This window comes from Ambystoma mexicanum, chromosome 7q (genome assembly GCF_040938575.1).
Source record: "Ambystoma mexicanum isolate Mex_15411 chromosome 7q, UKY_AmexF1_1, whole genome shotgun sequence".
In the NCBI taxonomy this organism is placed as follows: domain Eukaryota; kingdom Metazoa; phylum Chordata; class Amphibia; order Caudata; family Ambystomatidae; genus Ambystoma; species Ambystoma mexicanum.
In genome coordinates, this window is record NC_090941.1 from 706429814 (window position 1) to 706456675 (window position 26862).

The 26862-nt window shown below is 46.2% G+C and overlaps 1 protein-coding gene across 3 annotated transcripts in view; it reads left to right on the forward strand.

Moving 5' to 3' along the window:
- SKA3 (spindle and kinetochore associated complex subunit 3) overlaps nt 1-26862 on the forward strand; it is a 1028231-nt gene that overhangs the window by 916116 nt on the left and 85253 nt on the right. For all 3 annotated transcript variants that reach the window (XM_069639377.1, XM_069639379.1, XM_069639378.1), the window contains one exon: nt 15185-15324. In XM_069639377.1, coding sequence (XP_069495478.1) covers nt 15185-15324 — 140 coding nt within the window. The remainder of the gene's footprint in view (nt 1-15184; nt 15325-26862) is intronic.

A 26862-nucleotide genomic window follows, 5' to 3' on the forward strand; every position in this document is an offset into this window, starting at 1 on the left:
GGAGATCTTCTCCCTGGCGTGGTTGAACTGTGAAACTAAAGCCAAGAAGTGAGAGAACAGGGGAAGGGAGTCATTCCCTGGCATTGTGAAATTGTAAAAACTGGTGAAAGGAGAGTCCAGGGTAAGGGAGTCCTTCCCCTTGGCTTTGTGTGAGGAAAGATGCTGAGCGCCTGACACCTGGAGAGGGGAGGCATTCTCCAGGAGCCCAGTAGGAAAGAAGCAACTATGGGAATCTTGAGGTTTTAACTACAACTTTACCTTTTGAGTTTGAATTGAGAACTTTACTGCTTTTTGGCATTTCAACCTGGAACTCAGTTTTGTGCCTTTGAAAGGGATTGAGACCTGGGGAAGGGAGTCATTCCTTCAGGTAAAGATGCCTAATGGAACTGGAACAACTGGAACTGTAATCCGCTGTCCAGAAGAAGAGAGCCTTTCTTCTGGACCAAGATGATCTACTACCTCTTTAGTTTAGTTATACATGTGAGGGTCAGAAGTAGGTTTTTTGACAGAGGACGGTTGGGTGGACTATTGATTTACACGGACATCTTGACAATTCCCTTAGCATTTTTTAGTTGAGGTATGGAAACCCTTCTTAGAGTTAGGGAAAGTTAGGTTTTCTCTTTATTTTCACTACTAATGAAAGTGTATGCCACCAACCATACCACCTGTGTGTCGGTATCCTCCTCCTGCGCACTTACACTAGATGAGGAATGTGTGGGAGGATGCAATACATTAGAAGGGAAAATTACTTGCTGGGAATGTTCTTTATATGGATTCTCTTCCTGCAGATTTCTAATCTGCCTCCCATATACATTTTTTACTTTTTGTATAGAACTGGTGTGGTGGCATTGTTTCTCTTTTTTTTTTTTGTTTTAAATGTTTATTTTTGTCGGCAGAGGTTCACAAGGCACATACGTCAAGGCAACAAATAATTAAATCAAGCATAGCATATAACATCGTAATGGTTACAGAATACAGTTCCAACAGTGGATATAGAGCATCAACAATACAGAAATATACAGCAAAAATCATGGTGCATGGGTAGAGACCGGAGATAAGCCAGAACCGGGCGTGTTCTCACTTTGATTGTTGAGATATGTATTAAATTCGCTCCAGATGTTCCTGGGGCGAGATTGGGCAGGCAGCATTGTCAGGTATTCCTCCTCACAGTTCCGCGACCATGTGAGCATACCCAGCCATTTCTGAGAGGCCGGTGGGGAGGAGCGCTTCCAGTTATGAAGTATACATTTTTTGGCAATCATGCAGCTTATATTCAAAAACTTTTTCAAACGCTTAGTTTCGTCAGACCCCCAGACCCCAAACAGAACCGCCAAAGGATCGGGATCAATTACAGTTTGTTACCGCACTCAGTGTATGGAGGACACTGTCCCAGAAACCGGACAATTTGGTACAGGTCCAGAACATATGCAAGTGATCAGCATCCACCGCCCTACAGCGCGGGCAGAGGTGCACCTCAGAGCGAGCAAACCCCGATGTCCTGCGTGGTGTATAGTAATGCCTATTGAGGAGCTTGTATTGCATGGCACGAAAACGGAAATTGAGAGACACTTTTTGTGTGTGGCAGCACATATCCTCCCACAATTCATCAGAAATTTCTAGACCCAGTTCAGCCGACCATCCGTTGCGCGCCCCAAGAGTAGGAATGGGGATGATATCTAGTAGGATTTGATACAGTGAAGAGACGACGCCGCGTGCACCGCCCGAGTTGGCGATGTAGGCTATCGCCGGGTTGTCTGGGGGCTCATCCGGAAAGAAGGGCCACATGGTGCGGAACGCGGCGCAAAGCCTGTAGTATTGGAGAGTCTCTAGGGGAGATCTGGTGTGCCCCGGTCTCCAGGTTTGGGGGCCTATGAATTTGCCCTCGGGATAGAAGTCGGACAGGGCCCGATACCCCAGTGCACCCCAGTGTCACGCCAAAGCAGTATCAAGCGTGGGCTCCAGGCCCGGAAAGGCCCACACGGGAAGCCATTTGTAATATGGGGAGGGCCCACTTGTCGAGTGTAGCAGACGTGACCAGGCATACAGGGTTGCAGCAATGGGGTCAACGGGGGAATCAGATGTGTAGCGTCGATGTAATATCAGGGACATTAAGTTGATACCAGCGGAGGCAAGCCATTCCAGTTTGGCATGTGGCCGCACTGGGGAACCCGGGTACCAATGAGTAGCATGCTGGGCCTGGGCCGCGATCCAGTATAGTTCCAGGTCCGGAGCAGCAATACCACCCCGTTTGTATGAAAGTGCCATGTCAGTCCACTTCTTGCGCACCGCACCAGACTGCCAGAGAAATTGCGTGCAGAGTTTATGCAATTTAGTGAAGTAAGCCCTCCCGGGCCATATAGGAATGTTGCAAATGGTGTGTAAGAGCTTGGGGAGCAAGATCATTTTAATAAGGGATAGACGACCAGCGACGGACAACGGGAGGGGGCGCCAACGTGATATTTTGGTCTCAACTGTTCGTGCTACAGCTGAGTAGTTATCGGCAAGCAGGGTGGGCTTAGTGAGGGACATCTGCACCCCAAGGTATCTCACACCCTCAGGGGCCCAGTGCAGGGGATACTCGGTGGTGGGCTGCAGGGTAGCTTTAGTGAGCGGGAAAATCTCTGATTTGGAATAATTAATCGTAAATCCGGAGTGGGTGCCAATCCGGGTGATGTCTCTCAGTATGGGATCCAGATGGGTTGTGGGATCTCTGACGTATAATAGGACATCGTCCGCATATAGGGATATTATTTCAGGATCGTCAACCAATCGTACTCCTTTACGCGCGTGCCGTGCTCCAATAAAGTCCGCCATCAGTTCTATCACCAATGCGAAAAGGATCGGGGAGAAGGGGCAGCCCTGTCTGGTGCCTCTGAATAGAGTGAACATCTCCGATGTTAGTGAGTTGACTCGTACCCGCGCAACGGGGGAAGTGTACAAGAGTTTAATGAACCCTATCATGTTAGGGCCGACACCCATTGTTTCGAGGACCAGCCACATATATTTCCAGGAGACCATGTCGAAGCCTTCTGAGCATCCAGCGTAACCGCTACGGCCTGGACGTCTTGGTCTATATGGGACATGACATTAAATAGTCTCCTGATGTTATGGGAGGTGGACCTGCCGGGGACAAAGCCTGCTTGGTCCTCTTGTACCAAGCGAGACATGATGGGCAGAAAGCGGTTAGCAATGATCTTAGCAAAGATCTTTGTGTCTAGGTTCATGAGGGAGAGAGGTCTATAGGACCCGCACTCGTCCTCAGGTTTACGTGGTTTGAGCAGTACCGTGATGGCCGCTTCCCGCATGGAAGGGGGAAGGATAGTGGCTCGGAGTGCCTCATTCCATACCTCCAACAGCCGGGGGGCCAGAATAGCCACATGCTCTCGATAGAAGTCCACCGTGAGGCCTATGGGCAAGTCTGAGATAGCCGATACTATCTCGTCTAGCGTGAACGGGGTATCCAGCTGGTCTCGGGTCTGTGGGGAAATTTCCGTGGTGGGGATCTGGTCAAGGAGTTCTCGCATATGATGTTCAGTGTGCTCTACGGGCTGGGAGTAAAGGGATCTATAGAACTCAGTGAATATATCAAGTATTCGATGGTCCGCCCATTGAGCGTCACCGTTCTGATCTTTTATGGAAGTGATATGCGTGTGGCCCAGTTCCCCCCTCACAAGTGTCGCAAGTGTCTTGCGGGGTCTGTCCCCCTCTCCATATTTCCTAGCGGCCTGCGGGCGGCTGAAATAATGAACTTCGCTGGTCGCTAAAGTGTTGAACACCTGGAGCTCGTCAGAGATTTGGGCCAGGGTAGTGGGGTCAGACCCGGAGGAGCAACATTGCTCCAACCTTTTCAGTTTGGCCTCAGATCGTCCAAGGGCGGCTCTAATAGCTTTCAACACCCCTGACTCTCGGGAGATAGACATGCCCCTAATGTAAGCCTTAAAAGCCTCCCATCTGACCGCGGCGGTCGTGTCTTGAAGAGAGTTAAGCTCAAAGAAGGACTCAATGTCTGCTAAAATCTCAGATTTAAACACAATGTCTTTTAGAGCTTCGGACTTAAAGCGCCAGGTGCAGAGTGTTGGGATGGGAATTCCCAGCCCTAAGGACAGTATGATCGGAGAATGATCCGGGAATGTGCGGGGCAAAATGCGTGTATCCTCCACCCTACCCATAGCCTCTCTCGAGACCAAAAACAGATCTATCCTGGACGAACTATCGTGTACAGAAGAGTAATAAGTGTAGTCCCGCTGCTGGGGGTGAAGTGTTCTCCAGGCGTCACAAATATTGAACGACTGCATGTGGCCATGCAGCCTGTGCGCCGCGCCAGACAGGGCTCTGGGTGTAGTGGCAGTTCTGTCCAGGGCAGTGTCCAGTATAAGGTTCAGGTCCCCCCCCCATATGATCTGCACCCCCACGAAGCCCAGCAGTATGGTAGTTACAGTGTCAAAGAATTCCGGAGAGTCTACATTGGGACAGTAAGTGTTACCCAGCAAGTACTCTTTATTGACCAGTGTGCAGTGTATTATAACATAACGACCCTCAGGATCAACATAGCTTTTATGCAGCACAAACTTAATTGATTTGTGCATCATTGTGAGAACGCCCCTAGATTGTGTGGAGTAAGAAGTAAAGAACCTGGCAGAACCCCATGATGGGGCAACAGCCCTCGGAATGAGGCCATCGGAGTGTGTCTCTTGTAAAAGCAATATCTTGCAGTTGTGTCTGTTAGCATATGCAACAATCTTGCGGGCCTTAGTGTGGTTGCTCAACCCCCGAATGTTCCAGGACATTATGACTGTAGCCATGTCATTGTTTCTCTTTTTTGATTAAAATTTCTTTGCAGCCTGTTGTTGCTTTAAATTCTGCCTATACTAGGGTTCCCTCAGCTGCAGAGGCCGGGATAAAAAGGGGAGAACTCTGGTAAAGGAGCCTAGTGTGCTCCATTTACACTGTAGAATCCTGTCCGGGGTCAAGGAACCGAAACGTTGGAGATGGTGGTAGTAGAGCTACGCTTTCCCCCGTGGTGAATGTTTCTGAGAACACCTGATATCTACCTAGAGGAGGAATCAAGTGTTAGTAGGAGTTTGTGAAAAGTTAAATGAGCCCTAAGCCCAGAATGCATTACGTACGCTGTGATTCAAGCATGCAGCACATTTATAACTACTATAAAGCTCTGTGGTAAGTCAGAAGAACGCTGACACTTTCTGGACATGGTTCAAGAGTTTTTATTCAAATAATATATAAGAGCTAACTTGCCCTGTCTCCATCCCTGCCTATATTTCCAACTGAGGTGCTAGTCAGTCATGAATGTCCAAAAGGATAAAGTCTGCTGTCCAAAACGACCCTAATTGAACCTACTACTATGAAAACTAACTTATATATGGAGAATTACTCCCTTCGCCTTATTCTTCATCCTGTTGCCAGTGCTGGATGCTGCTTCCTGCTCCTCCCCAAAGGTAGGCCTTGCAAGGCCCAAATACACATTTTTCTTCACTTTGTCCGCCATCTGAGCACATTTCCTAATTTTGCACGTGTGTGAAAATCAGGCCGTTTTTCTTGCGGGAAAAAAAAGGAAAATCATTTCTTTGTGCACCCACTGTTTCCCCGATTTATGGGTTTGTCTGTTGGTGGACACACTGCTTTAGTGTTCTCTGCACCTTGTTGCTGCTGGATTCGCTCTACTCCAAGTTGGCTGGCCCACTTTGTCCATCTGGTGGCTTGCCTTACTGAACTGTTGCCTGGCCCCCTGTGATTGGGTCCCTGACTTCCTAATAATTCAATCAGGTTCGGCGGAAGGCAGGAGCCGGCACGAGCTGCTACGGCCCACAACAAAGGCCCTGTCAGCTTCCTGCCCGCTTACAGGCCTTTAAATGTAGCTTCTGCAACAGCACTACCCTCCCTGAGGCTGCTACCCCTGGTCTATTGGTCTACCATGACCCTCTTACCACATTCTGCATGGTTTGGTTCCCCCCTCTTGATTTCCCTGTACTTCCTTTCTCAGCAGGTACTCTCAGCTCTCCCTGTTATGTACTCATTTGAAGCTGTTTCTATACTCACCTTTACCATCTTACCCCCATGTTAAACTACATAACTATTGGGCCATCATTTAACGTGAACTGTGAAACTTGGGTGTTTCTTGCATTTTACTTGTAAATCAAACCTGGGTGTTTTTTGCATTTTACTTGTAAATCAAACTTGGGTGTTTTTTGCATTTTACTTGTAAATCAAACTTCGGTGTTTTTACATTTACCTTTTACCATTGATTGTAACCTGCTAGCCCAGTGACTGTTCTATACCGCTGTACTTGCTTACTCCTCCCTTTGCCTCCTCTCCTCCCACTCATGGCGCTTTCCGTTTCTCCCATGTGTTCTAACTGCTTCTCGATCAACTATCCTTCCCTTCTCACTAAGTCTGGAAAGAAGTTGTTTAAAAAGGAAATCTTGGCCTCCAACCCTGGTCTCCCTATCGCTGATACCTATACCAGCACCTCTTCCAGACAGACCCTCACCGACATCCTTTTTGTTGTTCCTTCGCCGGATCTATGGACCCCCCATATGATCTCTGTGCTCTGTCCTGTCTCCTCCTCTCCCATTAATGGTGGTATTCGCTGGGAAGTCCACATGGCCTCTTTCGACTCCTCCAGAGTCATCCTTAATGTTTATCTAAATGGCACTGTCATGGTCCAAGGTCCTCAGGCCAATCCTCTCCTCTTCGATAGGTGACTTCCTTTAATCTCCGGCTGTCCCTTCCTCTCATTCATTGGCTACCTTTCCCACTTGTCCCTCCTCCTCTGCCCCACTTCAGTCTACCTCCACTCCTCCGCAGGGCGTACCTATGATTTGTACCCCTCCCCGGAAGGTCTTTAAGGCAGGCAACCTTCTTCATCTTGCCACACTCAACTCTCGCTCTGCTGTCAAACACTCCTCTGACATATGCCACCTCCTTGAAGAACTGGACCTTGATTTCCTTGGTCTTACAGAGACATGGTTCATGGCCAGCTCTGTCACAAGCTTTGACACTCTTCTCCCTGATGGCTAAAAGATCCTCTCTGCACCCAAATCCACTCGGCCTGGAGGGGGTGTTGCCCTAATCTTTCCAGAATGGATTCCTGCAACTATCATTCCCACTCAGATTTACTCCTCTTTCTAATGCCTTGTCTGCAGGCTCTCAATCTCTCCTTGCCACTCTCTTACTGTTGCTACTCTATACCGGCCCCCTGGGCAAATCGCCTCTTTTCTTTATGAGTGGGCTGACCTCTCCTCCTCCCTCCTGGCCTCCAACTCTCAACTTTCCTCCTTGGTGACCTCAACATCCACCTTGATTCTCCCTGTCCCTCCTCTCTGCTCTTTTGTGACCTTTGCGATTCCCTCTCCCTCGCTATCCTCCCATCTGGCACAATGCACTCTGCCAGACACACACTTGATGTCTTGATCTCCTCTGGCCTCCCCCTCTCTATCCCTCTGACCACTCCTTTCTCTTGGTGTGACCACTGCCTTCTCTCCTCTCACCTCTCACTCTCTTCCCCCCAAGTTAAGCTCACCCCAACTCTGCCACTTACTTTCTTGGACATCCCACCTATGAAGTGTGTGTCACTTGAGGCTTTCGCTGCCACCTTCTCTCCCCCACTCACCCCTACTCCTCTGGCTGACTCACACCCGGACACAACCCTGTCCCTTATCTAATCTTCTATTCCTGATACTCTTGATGCTCTTGCCCCTGTCATGAGGATCCTCCTGAAGTCCAAAGCCAAGTGCAATTCCTGGTACGACTCTGACCTAGCTACACTTAATCGTAAGTGTAGGGGGGCCGAGAGAAAATAGAGGGCTTCTTGTTCATCCTCTGACAAACTGGCCTGTCGCCTGCTCCAAAGCCAATACCGACTCTCTGATTGCACCAAGAAGAGAGTCAACATTCAAGCCCGTGTCTCTGCGGCATCTAACAACTCAGCCTAACTCTTTAAAATCTGCAAGGAGCTTGCCAACCCTTCTGCAGTCTCTACCCCTCCCCTTACCTCCCAGGCTCTCTGCAATTCCCTTGCCTCTCACTTTATCTTTAAAACCCAGATCATCCTGTCCACCCTCTACTCCTCTGCCCCTCCTATTCCCTCTGTCTGTGCTTGCTGACCCCCCTTTTAACCACCACCCCACCCTCATTCTCCTCCTTTCCTCTTTTCTCCCCTGATGTGGTCGCTAGACCAGTCCGATCTATAAAAGCCTCATCAAAACAGGTTCATCCCTGTTCCTCTAAAACCATCAAGGACCACATTGACACCCTCACTCCTTGCCGATTTCTGCAACCATTCCTTTGCCTCAGGATCCTTCCCCTGCCCTCTGAAGCACTCCCTTGTGCATCCTCTTCTCAAAAAGCCCACAGCTGATCCTTCAAGTCCGGCAAACTATCGCCCAATCTCCATTACTCCCTTTCTGGGCAAACTCCTGGAAAAGCTTAACCTTCATTCTGATTCTGTTGGCTGTCTCCATGACCACCAGTCAGGCTTCAGAATGGCCAGAGCACGGAAACTGCTCTCCTGAACATCCGTGAAGATCTGCTCTCCAACCTCGATTCTAACAATCCCTCTGTCCTCATCCTACTCGATCTCTCTTCTGCCTTCGACATGGTGAACCGTACCATCCTGCTCAACCGTCTCCGTGACAAACTGGGTATTGCCGATCAGGCTCTGGCCTGGCTGACCTCTTTCCTCTCTAATCGACCCTCCCAGGTTCAACTTGGGTCCTTCCTATCATCTAATCATCTGTCTTCCTCTCTACCCGTGGTGTTCCCAAGGGGTCTAACCTCTCGCCCTGGCTCTTCAACCAATACCTGACAACTCTCGCCCACTGCATTGCCATTTTCTGCTCAAATTTCCAGTGCTACGCTAACAACACTCAACTCATTTTCAGGCTGTCCTCGGCCACCTTCTCTCCCTCTCTCATCTCTGATTGCCTAACTGCCATTCAAGATTGGTGTGCTGCCAATGACCTTTGTCTGAATGCCAGCAAGACAGAGATCCTCCTCATCGGCACACCTTCATCATCCTTTTCCCCCCACTCTCTGGCCGGCCTCTCTTGGCTCTCCTCCTACCCCCACTTACGAGGCTAAGAACCTTGGGGTCATCTTTGACTCCACACTTTCCTTCTCCGCTCACATCTCTGAGGTCTCTAAAAAGTCAAACTTCCTACTGCCCCTCCTCAGAGGTACTCTGCCTTTTCTCTCCTTCCCCCAGAAGCTCACTGTCTCCCAAGCTCTGGTTCTCTATAGGTTGGATTATTGTAACAGCCTCTTTCTAAATCTACCTGCCTCTACTCTCTGCCCTCTGCAACTAATCCAGAACAGGACTGCGAGACTTGTCCTTCGCCTCAAGGCCTGGGACCGTATCTCTCCAGCTCTGAAATCACTCCATTGGCTCAATTCAAAACCCTCTGTGTTGTCCACAAAGCTTTCTGGGGCCTGGGTCCAAAATACCTTCAGCTATCCCTCGCAGATACCTCCCCTCTCGAGCTCTTCGCTCCTCTACCTCTAACTCCATCATGGTCAGTCGCTTTCAAAGAAACCAGCTGGGGGTAGATCTGTCTTCGCCCGGGCCTCCCTCTGGAACAGCCTCCTTGCCACTCTAAAACTTGAGAACCATCTCTGGTTCCGGAAGCTACTCAAGACCTTCCTCTTTGCTTCTGTCTTCTCTCCCCCCCCCCCCATGCTGATCTGCCCTGTCTTGGCACTGTGCACCTGGCCACCCACTGTCCCCTGCTCACCCTACTGCACTGCCTCCTGGCCACCCCTTGCACTGGGGACTGTATCTGTACCCAGTTCCCCCAGCCCCCACCTCCCCATTTTTCTTCTTTTTCTGCACTTATCAGTGTTGCCCAGCTCTGCTGCCGTAAACACAGCACTTGCCACTTGCTGGCTGCACTACCATTGTTTGTTGCCTCCGTTATCTAATTATTTGTATTTATTATTTCTGTTTTTCTCCTCTGCTCTGCACTTTCCACTCTCCCCCCTCCATGCACTTTTCCCGTTTACCTTTCCCGTGCACTTGCACGTTCTCAATGTCACTGGGCCTAGTAAGATCGTTGTTGTGTTCTCCCTTGTTCCCCTCCCTTGCCTTGTCGTGCTCTGAAACACCTGTGTCTGAGCACGATACAAATAAAATATCATATCTCCTGAGGATACTTCTAATACTAGTGCTATAGGATTATTTTCCAATATGTAATCCTCTAATAGTCTCTCCTGATTTCTTGGATCAGTCTTTTTAATTCCTCAGATGCAATCTTGATTTTTTTCCTTCTCAATGGGGTTCCTTTTTGGGAATCCTTTACAAGCTGGTAGCTGTCTCTAGCATATCTTGGAAATACAGTATTATTCGGATAGTCTTTCTCTCCTGGCCAATTATAACTCTACTTGCTTTGGCCTGCTTGATTCTTTATTGGGTTCAATTGTATAGTTCCTCTGAACTCTTGCTCAAAATATTCTCATCTGTTTATATTCTCTTCTTCTTGTACAAAATCTCTCATGGATTTCCCCAGGATATTGGAGTCCACTGTACTTTTCTCTTAATATTATTTCTCTCTTGTATCCCACAAGTTTGTTTATTTGCTTCACGGGTAACTATATCTTGTGACTTCTCCTGTGGTCTGCAGGATATAATGATCCTTTCTCTGCCTCCCATTACTCCCATTATCCCAGTTACCTTCTATTGTGAAGGAGAACGCCTTCAGGAGCCGTATTCCCTGGTAGCCTTCCCTCAAGCCTCGGATCTTCGCCTTCCTTTTGTCGGCGTGTTCCTCTTTGTGGTTTCTTTCTTCTCTTTGGTCTTCCGATAACTGGTTGGAGAACCCTCCGGCTTTCTATGCACGGTGGTATCAGCGATGGTTGCAGGACCGGCCATCCACCAATAGTCTTCCGTTGTCTTGCCACCACCTTCCTCCGGCTGGTTTCTCGTGCTGGGGTCGCACTGTGACTCTGGCGTCCCAGTCTCTTTCTTTGGGCTATTTCCCTGCTAGTTTCTCTTGTCTGGGTCACGAGTTTCAAACTCGCGGGTTCCCTGGTTTGTCCTTGCTCTGCCTCCGGCTCTATGTATGCAACTCTCTCGCTCTTCTCTCATTGTGGCTCGTTAAGTGTTCGTTATCTAACATACTCGTCCCAGTGTATTGGGTGATTTGCCTTTAATGGGACATGTTCATTTTCTGTACGATATTGGCATCTATTAGGGGTTTTTTCGTCCCACTCATGATATCGAAACTTTTCTGGTCTTGTATAGCATGCCTTGTAGACCACAGTTTGCAGAGCTTCAGGGAGTTGTTCACTGGAGTCCTTGTCCACTAAGGGGGAGAGGTCTCTACCGGTGGGGAGCAGGCTCACCTCCCTAGCCTCATGGAGGTGCTCAAAGAAGGGGAGAAGGGACGAATTCCCTCTATTCATCACACGTCATTTTTATGTTCCAGAAAATGCTCTTTGATTTCATACAAAACAGCCAGGAACGCTTGTTGGTGCCATTTGTTCCCCTTTCCCTTTCTAATGGGGTTATTTAGAAAGGATACATAGGCATATGCCAGACTGTCCATCTTGGAATGATAACCGCATGTTAGGAAAAAAAAGTGTGTGGTTATCGTAGGTTTTAATAATGTGCCTTGCTCAGTAAATCCAGTGTTAGGTTGGTCTTTTGACTACAACATATATTGAAAGTGATCATTAGAACCATACTTTGTAAAATGATGTTGAAAAGAGGCAGTTTGCAATGCTAGTATAATTAAATAATTCTCTTTTTTTCCAATACCTTAGTTTGCTCAGAATACACTACACCATTTTGTCTTCTGAAGTCTTTCCTTTCTGAAAGGTTGCACCCAGATTACAACCAACTATCTGTTTTTTTCTGTGAGTAACAAGACGAAAATAGTCGCATGCGTTCCACTGGTTGCAAAAAAATGAATAAAAAAAATAGAAAATTTAAAAAAAGTTGTAAACTCTTCAGGCTAATACTCGGTCCCTTAGGTCGTCTGTCGGAATTCCATCATGCCCCACAGAGAATTTGTTTTGTGTACCCCTCACTATCCGTGTATGGAAAATGCACCCTCTGTTTGATGGGCACATTCCTGAAGGATACCTGCAAGGAAACTGTCTGCAAATACTGGGCCGCCCCAATTTCAGAAGATGGCTCTGTCCCTACTGCTGCTCTCACTTTACTTTTAATCAGACAAAAATGCAGCACGCCCTCCTTCTTTGAAACATCTATTTTATTTTTCTCTTGTAAATGACTAGGGTGGCTCTAGGAAACAAGCACCTGACCACACAACTCACAGAGCACAAAAGTGCTAGATTGGTGTGTGATGTCCGTGCACAACCAGTTTATTTTTAAAAAGATAATGTTGGGGAATCCTATTGCAAGACTCTTGCTAAATGTTGGTTGTTAGTAGTATCCAGTCCTGTTTTCTTTGCTTATCTTAAGGGATTTGTTCGTTTTTATTTATGATGGGGAAAAAGCAGAAGCAAAAGTACCAGAATGCAAAGAAAGGTCAGAGAGAGAGATGCATGCCTTCCATGACACAATTTGAGTATTGCCTCTGTAGAACTCATTCAATTTCTCTTTGGTAGACATGCTAGTTAGAGAGCTGTCGGACGCACACCAGCTCTCTGCTCCATACACACCTGCTCAAGGGTGTGTATAGAGAAGAGAGCATTTCCCTGTTCCATTTTGTATAGCATGTGTTCGACATAGCGGCCAAGTGGCTTTGAGCAACATGTCATGCGTGACTCCTTAAGCTAGTTTTGGTTTTGCACGATGCATCCTGGGAAATGCAAGGCTCTTCAATGGGAAGAGTGAAACTGCATTTCACAGAATGTAATGATCAAAACTAGAACAGACTGAAGGTGTCCCCAATCATATGGGACCACTTCACAGCTGCGGCAGATGTCTGACTAGTGCAAAGTGTGCTTCTTGCAGATCACATTGATATGATGAACAGCTCTGCCAATTGTTAGAACTAATCATTTCGAACATCCGAAAAACAGGCTTCACTCCTGTGTATCTAGGCAAATGGATGATCTTGCATTTATTTAGGATCAAGCAATGGCCTGGTGTGGGCTAAGGCATCTGCTGTGCACCCCACCCACCCCACAATAGGCTGACACGTGGGCTTCCTGATGCAAAGTTTAGTCTAGTATTGGTGATACTGCTTCCCAGAAACTCCCCCTTTAGACCTCAGTTAGTGGCAGCAACAGATCACGGATGTCTTCTTATGTATTGCATCAGTTCTGCCTGTGGGGACTGTAAGGAACTCATGGTGACAAGTAAGACGGACACACGAGATCACAGTTCAAGGGTGTTCATTAAACAATGAGTTCTGTATGCAGTTTGAAAAACACCTATTCTAAACCTAAATCTAACATGGGAGCAAGCGTCGACCATCAAATGAAAAAGAAGGCAGTCCTAGTGGCGTTGTGTCAAAATAAGAAGAGCCTATACTAAGAAACCTATTGCCAACCTCACAACTAGTACAAAAAAGCGGTGTGGGCTATTTCTCAAGAAAAGAAACGTGTCCTCAAAATAGTATGTCAGGATGCGATAGCCTGGGTCTCCCTTCCCCACGTTTTGACCACGGAGTAAGATGAGAGCTTGGAGCACAGTACAGTCTCGGGCCTCTCCAGCAGGAGACGACAGTTCCAATGGTAGCGGACAGGACTGTCGATGGGCAAGTCTTGTTTCCTGTGAAAGTCTCTTGCCTTCGAGGCCTGATGCGGTCAGTTAATAACAAAAAAAAGGTTCCTTTAACAAATACAAGTTTGGTTCTAATATTCGCTGGGTCATGGGTTCACCCCTGGGTCCCCCTCTTCTGGGCGCGGACCCTTCTTGACTTCCTATTCACTTTACTCTCAAATGTTACGGGTTTCACTTCCCTTGCTTTTTCTCGATGCGGGATTCACTTCCCTTCCTCTCTCTCAATGCAGGATTCACATCCCTTGGTTTCGCTCTGTGCAGGATTCACTTCCCTTGCTTTCAAAGCGCTTGTGGATCAAAGTCTTTCGATTGTACAGAGATTTTGCTTGACCCTATGTATGACCACTTTGACCTATTTTGCTGGTTCCCCTACGGCCTTCTGGTACTTGTAGTTTCTCTTGTATGGTGCTCGACCAGTCTATCCTGAATTAACACCCACGTGGTGCCAGTTTCCCTTTGCAGCTGGTCTCCCCTTCCACCTTTTTACAGTTCATTCAAAGTTTGTTAAACTTGGTTCAAACTTGTCACTTTGCGCTTCTCATTTAACACAGCCCGGTTCTTATCGATTCTCCCCTCGACTCACCGGCCGTGATGAACCGCTTGGCTGTTGCCTCTTTGGAGTCAAGGCCGGTACCATGGGCGTGGGTGCTTCCCTCGCTCCTGCTTATCAACATAAGTTTGCCCCGTATACCGCTGACATCTGCGGCAGGACACTTGTGCTATTGTTCGCGGTCTTAGGCTCTCTTCCACGAAGGCTCAGCTGGTCTGGGCCGAAAATGGCAAGGTTACATCTCTCCTAACCACCCTCTTGCTTCGTGCCGCCTTTCTCCTTCTCTTGAACTGCCGCGTGGTAGCTCTATCGTCATGCTGTCTGCTGTACTCTCCTTGCTCGTACTGTGCTCTCTGGCTCCACCTTTTATCACTGTGGGGGAAGAGAAAGGACCGTCAGGTGTGTGTGATTCTGATCAATTGCCTGACTTTGCCTGACCCTTGTATTGGGACATGTCAGGTGAAACGGCTCTGGTGTTAGTCTGTTGTCCTTTGTGTTGTGTGAAAGTGCTTGTGTTAGAAAAGGGCGGGGGGGGCAGTGGTTTGGAACGTTCTGTGAAAAAAGGGATGGGGGAAAAGGTGGTAAAGGATGGGGGATACCGCGTCTCACCCTTCGGTCTCCCACTCCCCGAGGACCCCCCCATCCAGGTTATCCTCCCTCACTGGTCCACCCCCAGGAACTGGATCCAATAGCAATGGCCGTGTGCTGGCCACCTAGATGACAGATCCCCGGGGACTAGCTAGGGAGACACCTTCAGGTTTCTCACAGGAAAGGAATGATCTTACTAGGGAGAAGCTTTGGTCTTACCAACCTACTTATTAGAGATCAGAGCCTGGGAATCGCAAGCCTCTAATGTAAGCTAGCACATAAACCAATTATTTTATCATGTTTTTGAAATCTATTCTGAATGTTTTTGTTGCTTTTTCTAGGTCTGTTCTGGCATGCCTTGCTCCTGTGTCTGAAAAAGAATATTCAGTTCAGCCAAATTACCTAAAACGGCAGATTTCCTTGGATACTGTTAACAGTGGCATTCAGAAGATCAATACACTGCTAAACAGGAGGCAAATGGGTTTGTATTGTATTAAATGGATTTCATTTTAGATTTTTCTTAAAATCAAATGCTGGTTTAGAGCATTTTAGAGTTTAGCACTGAAGAGATGCTAAACTGTATATCTTGTGAGAAAGTACCAAACTACTTTCTATTAAAGTCATTAATAAGGAAGCCTAAAAACAGAGAGATGAAATTTGGGGATCTATAGCCAGATTATGGTTCCCTAAATTTCTATACCCCAATTTTCACTTTATAAATGCGTTCTGCTTGTTCTCCGAACTAATGGTGCAGTCTGCACTACAGTGGTGTAGGAAGTAATATGAACTATATGAAAATGGTCCTTTTATTTGTGTTGGTGCCTTAGTTGCGCATATTCACAAACAGCAGATCATATTTTGCATCTTAATAACTTGGATTCGGGGCATGCATTTCACAGTAATAGATCTTAACAAAACTTTCACTTAAAATGTTTTCATTGTAATTGATTCAGTATCACAGTCTGGCACTAATTAACCTCTCTAGCATTGCTTCTGGCTGTACTTCACAAGCATCAAACTGGTCTTCAGCTTCTCCTACCACTTAATTGCTGATGACTTTCAAATCTTCATTCATCCCCTAACTTCAACTGTCCTTCCACCATCTGCCACTAGGTCTGGAAAAGATCTGGGGCTATGCTAATTTTGGTACTGTCGGAACTGGGGGCTAGCTAGCCTTTTTGGTTGTAATCCCTGAGCTTCTATCCGGGGCTGCAACCAAAGATCCAGGGCTATGGCCTCCTTAGCCCCCCCTAGCAATGCCTCTGTGCCACAAGTTGTTTCGATGCATAATGCTCAAATCGTTGAAAAAAGATGTTATCTACCTCCCATCTAAGAACACCTCCCCTTTCTTACTCTCTCCCAGAGCATGGCATAGTTAAGGTTAAGACAGTTGTCTATAGAGTTTCAGAAACTAACTTTTTTGTTAATAACTCTTGAATCCTTACATGAAAAAAATACACAATAAATTTTGGGGCAGCTACCTCTGCATGGAAAATTTCCGAAGTGTTCATGTACAGCTTTATATTAAACATTTGTTATTGCGTTTTGAATAGCTTTTAACATGGGGTTTTCTGACAGGAAAACAAATATTCTTTTTGGGACCAAATATCTTAAAATTGGCTGCATCAATTTCCCGATTTTTGGCATGCATCTAGATTTCATCAGGAATTGGTGCACTGAAAAATATTTAGAAAATAGACTTGGCCAGTTTGGGGATATTAATGATTTCATATTTATTTATGATGCATGCACAATGATCCGGTTTCCATCGTCGAAAAAATATGTACAAATTATATTGTACTTTCACAATATAAATGTGGTATGCCAAAACACACAATGTGTATCAAATGTGCACATTAAACATACAGTAAATTTTGAAATATTCACAATTGAAATATATATACCACGTGTGCACAATAAAAAACTAGAACTTGTTTTCCTTTGGACTAAAACATTATTACAATGATACCATATTTTTACAACATAAAAGGTATATGCAAAAACGTACACTGTGTATTAAAACACATGCTAGAACACCAATTATGTGGCACACGCCACAACCTGGTACTCACTACAACACCAACTGTGTACAGCTTGCTAAATAAACACTATTCAGCTAAACCAACGATAGCAACAGCTTGTGCAAGAAGTATATGCGTTGAATGATCTGTAATAGACGCTCAGTATATATTTATTTTAACATTTTTGACAATACCCAAGCCCTGGGGTATCACAACGTTAGTATAACATAGTGGTAAGAGTACGGTACATATTCGGTAAAACGGGTGGATACAGGGTGTAGAACTGACAAATCGGTAGCATTCATAGGACACACTGTTACTCCTATTTGTCGAACAGCCAGGTCTTGGCTAGTTTTTTAAAGGTTGGGAATGAGTGTTCATTGCGAATGTGTGCTGGTAGTGCATTCCAGAGTGTCGGAGCCGTGACGCAAAAGCTGACTCCACCGGCTCTTTTTCTCTTGAAGCGTGGGGTGACGAGTGAGATACTGGAACAGGATCTGAGCGAACGTGTTGTGCCAGATTGGGTAATACAGTTTGAAGGTACTGTGGGGGGCATCCTTATGCATGCAGTGTTGCATGATGGCTAGAGTTTTGAAGTCCACACAAGCTCTAATGGGCAGCCAGTTGGATTTGCGTCTAGTGTCAGAGATGTGGGCTAATCGTTTGAGGCCAAGGGCAGAGCAAGGAGCTTTGTTTTGGAGTAATTGAAGTTTTGACAAGTTGGCATTCGATGTGCCTAAAAGTAGGACATTACAGTAATCGAGTTTAGTAAGGATCAGAGCTCTAGCGAATGTGATGCAGTTACTCATTGAGAGAAACTGCATGCTCAGAGCAATGAGTCTGGCTATATAGGGCGTGGATGATAAGGCGTTGATTTCTCTAGTCATGGAGAGGTCAGCTTCAAGGTAAACCCCTAATGTTTTTATTTGCTTTGATACTGGGTTGGGTGTGCTGTCAGTGCAGGAGGAGGAGAAAATAGAGTCAAGGTGTCTAATTCGGTGTAGTGAGCCGATGACGAGGAGCTCTGTTTCATCTTCATTTAGGTGTAGGTTGTGAGTGGCCATCCAGTTTTGGATGGTACTACAGACTGCATTCATTTTGATAGCATCCGTGACATGGTCTTCTGAGAGCGGGACGAGAATTTGAGGATTGTCTGCAAAGTTGGTGTAAATGATACCACTAGCATCCAGGAGATCAAAAAGGTGTTTTGTATAGGTGTTATAAAGGGTGGGCGAGAGGCAGGACCCTTGTGGAACACCTAGAACTGCTAGGATGACGTTGGCCGCTGATTCCTCTATGGACACTCGTGTGGTCTGTCCACTAAGAAAGGATTTGATCCATGCTGTGGCTTCTCAGGAGAAATGGAAATGCTGGTTGAGGTGCTGGCAGATGATTTTGTGATCAAGTCAAAGGCTGCGGGTAGATCAAGTAGGAGGAGGAGGTTCTAGGTTAAACTATCGAAAACAAAAGGATCGAATGCCTTTTTTTCGGCAGTCAAAGGGACGAAAAAAAGGATCGAATTATTTTTTTTTTTATGGGGGGATTCCCCCTCCAACCCCCCGTTTTCTTTATTAAAAAAACTTTTTTTTTTACCAAACTAAAAAATATATAAATAAATTGCTGCAGTCCCTGATGGAGTCCATTTGTATTTTTAAATCCAGGAGAGCAGTTTCTGTGCTGTGCTTTGGGCGGAAGCCAGATTGTCTTTTGTCCAGCAAGTGGTTACTTTCTAGTAATTGCTGGACTTGCATGTAGGCTAGGCGGTGCAGAATTTTTTGAAGGAACGGATAGTAGTAATCGGGCAGTAGTTAATCGGGATGGAAGGGTCAAGGGAGTTTCTTTAGTAATGGTGTGACCCAGGCAGTTTTGATTGTGATGGGCACTATGCTTGTTGCGAATGAAGTACTGGCAAACTCGGTGACAACGGGTCAGAGTGATAACGAGCAGAGCTTCATAATATGGTCTGGAAAGGAGTCGCCTTTACAGTTGGATGGTTTTAGTGCTCTGATGGTCGCTACTACTTGCTCTGGAGTAACTAGGGTAAAAGCGAACAGAGGGGTGTTCGGGTGGGAGCCTACTTTGAGAGGCAGACCGAGTGGGGCACCGGACGTTTACTGGCGAGCATAGCCTTTTTGGCATTGATTTTGGAGAGTAGGGACTCAATTTTGTGAGTAAGGGCGTCCTGAATCGTAGTACACCAGACTTTGTCGGCACGTGTACTAGTGAACTGAGGGATGGGTGTTTCCAACTCAGAGAATTGCAGATAATTATTTGCTGTGGGGGCTGGCATTGGAGTTTGTCATTTAGGCTGTTATATTTACAAGTAACTACAGCTTTCTTGTATTCAAGGGCCTCGCAGTTTATGGGGGGGGGAGGCTTTTGGGTGTTTAAGGGATCTTTTTTCCCTTTGTAAATGTATCAACTCTTCAGAAAACAGCAGCTGTTGACTTTGTGGGGTTTTAGGGTTTTTGATTTGAGTGGTGCATGTATGTTAATGGCCTGTAGTGCTAGGGGGTAGTGCATAAGTGCTGAGAGCAGCGAGAAGGGATGGTTTTAAGTCCTCGTGTGTTACAGAATAGTCTAGGGCTCAGTGGCATAGGCGAGATTTTATGAGGTTTAGTGAGAGAGAGGGGTAAAGTGTAAGATAGCGTGATCGGACTAGGGTAGTTCAAAGTCTAAGATGTTGACGAGAGTATTGGTGGAGAGCATCAAATACAGGATGCGTCCTTTGGAGTGGGTTGGAGTGGTAATAAGTTGGGTAAAGCACATGTCGCTCATAGCAGCTGAGAAAAGCGGTTGCCTAAGTCTGTGGCGTCCTTATAACCAAGGTTAATATCTCCCAATATGATGCATTTGGTCGCAGGTATCAAAAAGGGGGTAATCCGGAGTGGAATATCAAGTCCTGGGTGGCTAGGCCCGTTGGGTCCCATATATGCAGATACTGCTTTCGTTGTATGAAGTTCCCCATGGCAATCAGAGACCTTGTCCCCCTGAGTGGAGTCACTCCCATTGCGGTCTTACTTTACCAAACCCCTAGGAAGGGTTTTGCTTAGCTGGCTCACCTCCCTACCCTCGAAGGGGGTGGTTCCTTCAAAGGAAGAAGGGACAAAACCTCCAGATTCGTCACAATACACAAAACTGGCAACTATGTAGTACCTTATTAACTGAAGAACCCTTGCAATTACACTTTGTATACATAAGGATTTAATATTATATAAACATAACAGTAACACATAACGTAGGTTTTCTGGGAATAAACCGGACATTGCATTGTTTAACCAATTATGTGCTAAGGACAAGTAGGCTCGTCATATTTGCATAGAGCTCAGCATCTAAGGTGTTAAATGTACCCCATCTGCTCTAAAAGTCCTGCTATTATTAATTATTATATTGTGAAATATGCAATGTAGCCCATGTTGAAACAAAGATTGTTATATACATCTATTTATAGTAATTCTTCTTTGATGATTTGCATTTCCTCGCATCCATCTTTTACGTGCAACTACACTTGAAAACACAATTTTGCTTCTTGGCAACAAACTAAATTTAATACATCACTTACTTTTTTACATAATTTAGTTGCTTTCATGTAACCCAAGCAGAGTCAGACTGGGGCATAAATGATCTCTGGCATCAATGAAAGAAAGTGTCCCACAGTTGCAAAAGGCAATTCATTCCTTTTGTGACACTGTTTGAATAGTACCCAAAGGGGAGTTTTTGGATAAAATGTAATGCAAATTGTGCAATTTTAAAGAATATTTATTCAACAACGATGGTAAAAACTACTAGCCGCATAGTGACATATCTCATCAAACTGGCGCACATTGGCCAAAAAAATAGGCCCAAACTAGCATTTTGTGTATTTGGTTCGAGCATTGGCCTATTGCCCTATTGGCCAGCCCGAGCCTGGCCCCAAGGTATTCCCATGAGCTTGTAACAAAATTACATCTGGGATTTTATCACTTGCATGATAGTGCAGCAGTTTTTCATTCATGTCTTTCCATTTGCCACCATGATATCCATGCCATGGAAATCCACATTTTCTTACGGTACGATTGTAAGCACTTGCCATAGTTGTGAAGCCAAAAGATCCAGGATTCTCCATTAATAACCACTTTCGTTCGGTGCTTTAAAAAAAAATAAAGTAACAATTATGCAATATACTTTATATTATTTTGACACTTTATGTTTACGAGTAAATTTACTACTTGTTTACATATTAAAAATGTTCAGCAGCAGTGTTTTTTAAAAAGTCTAACAGAAAGATAACATAAGTCATAACTGTTGTCTCTTGTACAGTAATGGTGCACTACACAACATGCATAGTGTATTTGTTAAATATTCTTGGCTCTAAGTGGTGGCTTTTCTTCATAGCAGGTACTCAATAATACAAGTGATTATGCTACCATATTGAGACTTTGTCATGCATCCTGCGCAAAACAAATTGTGTGTACCACAATCATTCATTGAAGAAATCAGCTCGCTCTTGACCACCCCTGGCCCATTTATCCGAAACCTCCGGAACATGAGAGTGTAGGCCTGTGGGTATGATACATTTGGTGTTGGTATTTTAAATGCATTAGCCTGTGTCCATAGTTCAATGATACCCTATGTGTCTGCGTACATGCCCACTTCCAGTCGCTGTATGTCAAGGGCTGGACTAAGGGAGCCTCCCATGTCATTCTTGCAGCTTTGTTCGAGCACAGTTAAGCCCAGCACTCTATTGTATATCCTGGAAATGAGATGGGATCTATGCACATCTGTCACAAGGAACTTTGATTGCAGATATGTGCGGTTCTTGGGGAATCCCAGAACATGTTGTTTAAGAGCCTGTTTCAATATGAATTTCATATGACAGAAATATTGTTGGGCTATCGAAAGGGCCCCGTTCTGCTTTTGTTCAAGTCAGATAAATTCAACTTGTACAAACAGGTCCCCCAGTTTACTTCTGCATAGCATGTGGAAACTGGCCTGGAAGTGTTTCTCAAACGTGATGGATAGTCCAGGTGTAATAAATAATGGTAGCAATGGGGAATAGGTTAGTATGACTCCTACCTTTTTAGTTAGTTGCCAAAGCATCCTCTATGTTGTGTACCATGGATGTAGCATACCCCCAAGAACCTTCAGCTCGCCCCATAACATGGCCCTCAGAGATGATAGGTATGCCGTTCTGCTCTCTATAGCCACAGTTGGGATGCTATCATGGTCTTCTGCTCACCACTTGGCGAACTGGGCCTGGCTGCATAGTAATATACCTCCAGGTCTGGGATCGCCATGCCACCCCATTTGCATGGTAGCATCAGTGTGTCAAAAGCAATTTGGTAGGCTTTATTCGCCCATACTAAGTTGAATAACATGCACCTAGCTCTGTCGAAGTATTTGTTCAGTATATTGATCAGTACATTCGGGAAGACATTGACTATTGGGGAGTTTATTTTGACGAGGGAGTTTCTGCTGATGAAGGGATATAGGCAACTGTAGCCACATGTCAACTTTGTGCTCTAAATCCACCACAGTTTTTAAGTCGTTGTCCTCCTATTAATGTACTTTCATATGTTGACACTGATACTCCCAAGTATCTTATTGCCTGCCACACAAACCCTAGATCTTCCCCAATCACCTGTACCCCTGGAGCCAGCAGCTTTAACCCTACCTACCCCCACCCCAGTTGATCTTTAAGTCTGAGAGTTGCCTGTACTCATCTACATTCTTCATAATCAGTCCAAGGTTAGTTCACAGAGGTTCTATATACAGCAGCATATCGTCTGTGCAGAGAGATACTATACTTTGCCTCCCGTGCACCTACGTCAGGAAACAGGCCATTGACTAAGCAGAGGGGATAGGGAAAACCTGTAACGCTCACCTGATTCTCGCAGAGGCGCCGGTCTTGACTGGGCGACTACCGTATCTTCAAAGGTGATGTGTAGCACCCGGTTGGCTCTTTGGGCTGGACCTCTGTGCACTGTATGCCTGACGTGTAGAGTAAGATGTCTGCAGATAGAAAATATGAGGTTAATGAACTGGGGTTATTGGGGTGTCCCTATCTCTTTCCTCTTCTCCTCTCCTGTAGACCCCCAAAGGTTAACGCTCTCACCTTAGGTAAGTGAATGCCGAGCTCTCCATCTGCCTCGGGGCAGGGTGCTGTAACCAGTTTCTTCAATGGATAGGTAGCGCAGGCCTCTTGACTTCAGAGGACTGCTGTCCGTCGTTTACTGCACGAACGGTAAGTTTCGAGTCATTCAAATGTCTTTAAAGTCTTTAGTAATGATGTCTCTTGTTTTGCAGGGTTCCGGCGATGGCGGATGACGGGCTGAAGTGAGTTGAAGATGGAGCCCGTGTGATGAATAGAAGCGCCTGGAAGCACGTAAGTAAGCGCTTGTTGCCTGCTTCACGATGCGCTCTAACTGTCTTTTTATTTTGCAGGTACGAGTTCGGAGCGGCTGCAGGGTGCCGGAATACCCACTGGATTAGATGTGGAAAGGAGTAATGGCACGTGAGTATTAAAGTTCCCCAATGTCTTTAAACGCACCTTGTTTTGTCTTTCAGATGCGGGATGCAGCGCCGAAGGCCTCCGGAGAGTGCGAAGAGTTGGTAAGCTTTTGTCTTTCAGATGCCGGAATGCAGTATGAAGACCTCCGGAGCGCACGAAGAGTAGGTAAGCCTTTGCCTTTCAGATGCCGGAATGCTAACCTGTTCTTTCTTGTCTTTATAGGTGTTGCTGAAGACTGGATTCAGGATGGTAAGCCTTTTTCCTTAGGCCCAGGACCGGATGCAGAAGACACGATGAGCGTTCTGCTGCAGAGGGTGCAGAATAACGCAAAGCAAGATTCATCCACCGGGTGTGGTTTAAATAGCCTCCTGTAGTGCTTAGGTGTCTCCTTCCACAGCCACGCCTAAGTAAGAAAAGAGTTCCTGGTAAGAAAAGAGTTCCTGCCTTCCAGAAGAGTTCCAGTGTTCTGAATCTAGGGAGTGGCTCCAGCCCCACCCAACAGGAAAAGTAGTTCCAAACAGAAGAGGATCAGAGGCTCAACTGGCAGGCAAGTAAGCAGCATGGTCTGCTGCAGGTAAGTCCACCCAAGCATTATGAGCCCGGCGCTTCCAGCGCTGGGACTGGGCATATTTATGAGCCTGGTGCCACTGGTGCCAGGACTGGGTCCAAAAGGTCCCAATTGGGACTGGTTGGCACTCGGAACCTGGGTTATGGATCTGCTTCCAAGGGAGTTGGGAAAACCCTGACCTTTTGGAAGCAGAGATCATGACAAAACCTCTGGTTAGAATACATTCAGGTGATATTGTGTTATTTGTCCTGACCATTGCTCTGGGGTGTTGGTACATTAATTTGGTCAGGTTAATAAAACCTGTTCCCGGGGTGGGGTAAGGGGCGGGCACTGTTGCACGATTGCCAAGATGGCGGCTTTCGCGTGAACTCCTTATAGAGTGGAGAATCCCTGCAAGTTCATGGGCTGAAAATAAGGCGTCCTCGAACAAAAAACAGACAAAGCCTACTGAGGGGATAGGGGAGTGCCAGATCCTGCGCTATTGTTGGGGACTAGTATCCTAGCACATTACAAATCAGGTGTGACTGCTGAATGGTGACAAACCATGCCTAAGGGGGTTGGGCCTAAGAAGAGTGGCTCCATGGACACCTTTGCGAAACCCACCCCGAAGTCTATGGAAATGGCGGGTGAAGGTGCAAGCAGTCAGGTGCAAGCAGAGGGAGCTCTGTCCACGCCGCCTGTTGATCTCCAGGGAGTCTTGGCAATAATGCAGCAAGGATTTGCCTCCTTCACTGATAAACTGGACGACATTACTGTTAATGTCCCTACTTTACATGCTCAGCTCGAGAAGGCAACGCAGCGGATTACGGAGACAGCTACTCGGATCAGCACTGCAGAGGATGCCATAACAGCGCTACAGGGGACTGTGACGTCCCTTGCTAAGGACATGGGCACCATTAAGGCCAAGTGCAAGGATTTGGGGGCGAGTTCGAGACGGAACAAAGTCTGCATTATAGGCGTGCTGGAGGACGCCCTGAAAGGTGCAATGGAGATGGCAGTGGAGGAGTTACTGAAAGAGCTGCTGGGTGATCCCGATGTTTGGTGGTCCCCGATGTTTGTAGTGAAACAGGCGCATAGAGCATTCATGGCGAAACCTAGGCCGGGGGGTATCCCCGGCCGATAATTGCTCGCCTAATGAACTACAAAGATAGAGACCTGGTGCTGAAAGCCGCACGCGAGAAGCAAGAGCTGAAGATGGGATCCAGGGTGGTCCGCATCTTCACAGATTATACTTTAGCGGTGCAGCAGGAAAGGCGCACATTTGTTGGTGTTAAAAAGCTTCTCAGGGAGCGTGGTATACCCTATGCTCTGCTCTATCCCGCCCGGCTGCACCTGCAATTTAATAATAAGACCTAATTCTTTACATTTCCTGAGGAAGCCACATCTTTCGGGAGGCCAATATCCCGCTCCCTGCGGGACGAGAACCAGGGGCGAAATGATATAAGGCTGTGGCAGAATCTCTCACCCATGTCTATGCAATAAGGATGTGTTGTTAGCAATGCTAGTTTTGTTTGTTCTATCATGCATCAAGGAGATATATTGTTGTTGCGTGGAACTCCACTCGCTGTGGTAACAGCTGCCCCCAATGCGAGTGCACATGTTTGGTAGGGGGGGCAGAGGGGTTGGGATATGCATAGTCAAAGTTCGGGGAACTATGAGAGGGGGTTCTGGGGGGGGGAGTTGGGTTGTAAATGTTATAAAATGCACAAGGTAAATACAGTACAACATGGACTGGCCAGGATGGGTTGCTGGGCAGGGAAGTTTAGGTTGATGTACTCAGGGTACCATGGCAGGGAATGATCTAGTCAACATGAAGCTATTAAGTTGGAATGTACATGGGCTGGGGATCCCAATGAAGATGTGTAAGATAATTTCATATGTTAATAGGCTAGGGGTTAAACTTTTATTTCTGCTAGAAACCCACATGTTAGAGCATCAAGCACGTAAGGTGGCCTTCGAATGGGGGGACCTATTCTATTATATGTCTTATTCCACTAGTGCAAAGGGGGGGGTCATGATCATAGTGCACCGGTCATTAACATTTAACACTTTGAAACCATACGAAATGATTGTGGCAGGTTTGTGGTTGTCCGCGGCAAGTTGGGGGATTTCGAGGTTCTTTTATTAAATGTTTATGGACCTAATGTGGATGATTCAGAATTCTATGACGCTCTATTTAAGAAATGTGCCAGGTATCCTACTGTGTTAGTTATTTGTGTAGGGGACTTTAATACTATTTTGGACACAGATTTTGATCGCACCTCATTGACACCAAGATAATTAACAAGTGCTGCACATGTTATAACCATGCATATTGAGGATTTGGTGATGAGATGTGTGGCGAACACTCAGTAGCACTCAGCGCGCTTATACCTTTTATTCATCGGTGCATGATATGAATTTGCGCATAGATTTACGGCTAGTACCACACAAGTTACTAAATTGGATGTCCGAGTGCCGGATATTACCTAGAACCTTGTCGGATCACTCCCCGATGTTACTCTCGCTGGATGTTCCCGGGAATATGGAACCGAGACCGCAATGGCGTTTAAAGCCCACATCATTGGAAGACCCGGTCTTCTGGGCAAACATAATGCAACACATAGACAGCTATTTCGACATTAATGGGGGGTCAGTGAGCACACATTTCACTCTCTGGCAAGCGTTTAAAGTATATATGAGGGGTATTGCCATGTCTACTGAATTTGATGTATTTTGCGACATCAGGAAAGAATTAAAGAGATATGAGGAGATACTAGCGCAATTACAAAAGGAAAGCTCTGGCGATTCGTCACCGCTGATCAGAAATGGCATAACGACATACCTAGACAAATGATATGATATGGCATTTATAACGCGCCTATACACAAGTGTTTTAAGGCCCGATGAGGCAAGGGAGGGGAACAGAGGGAACGCCGAGACAACGATCTCACTAGGCCA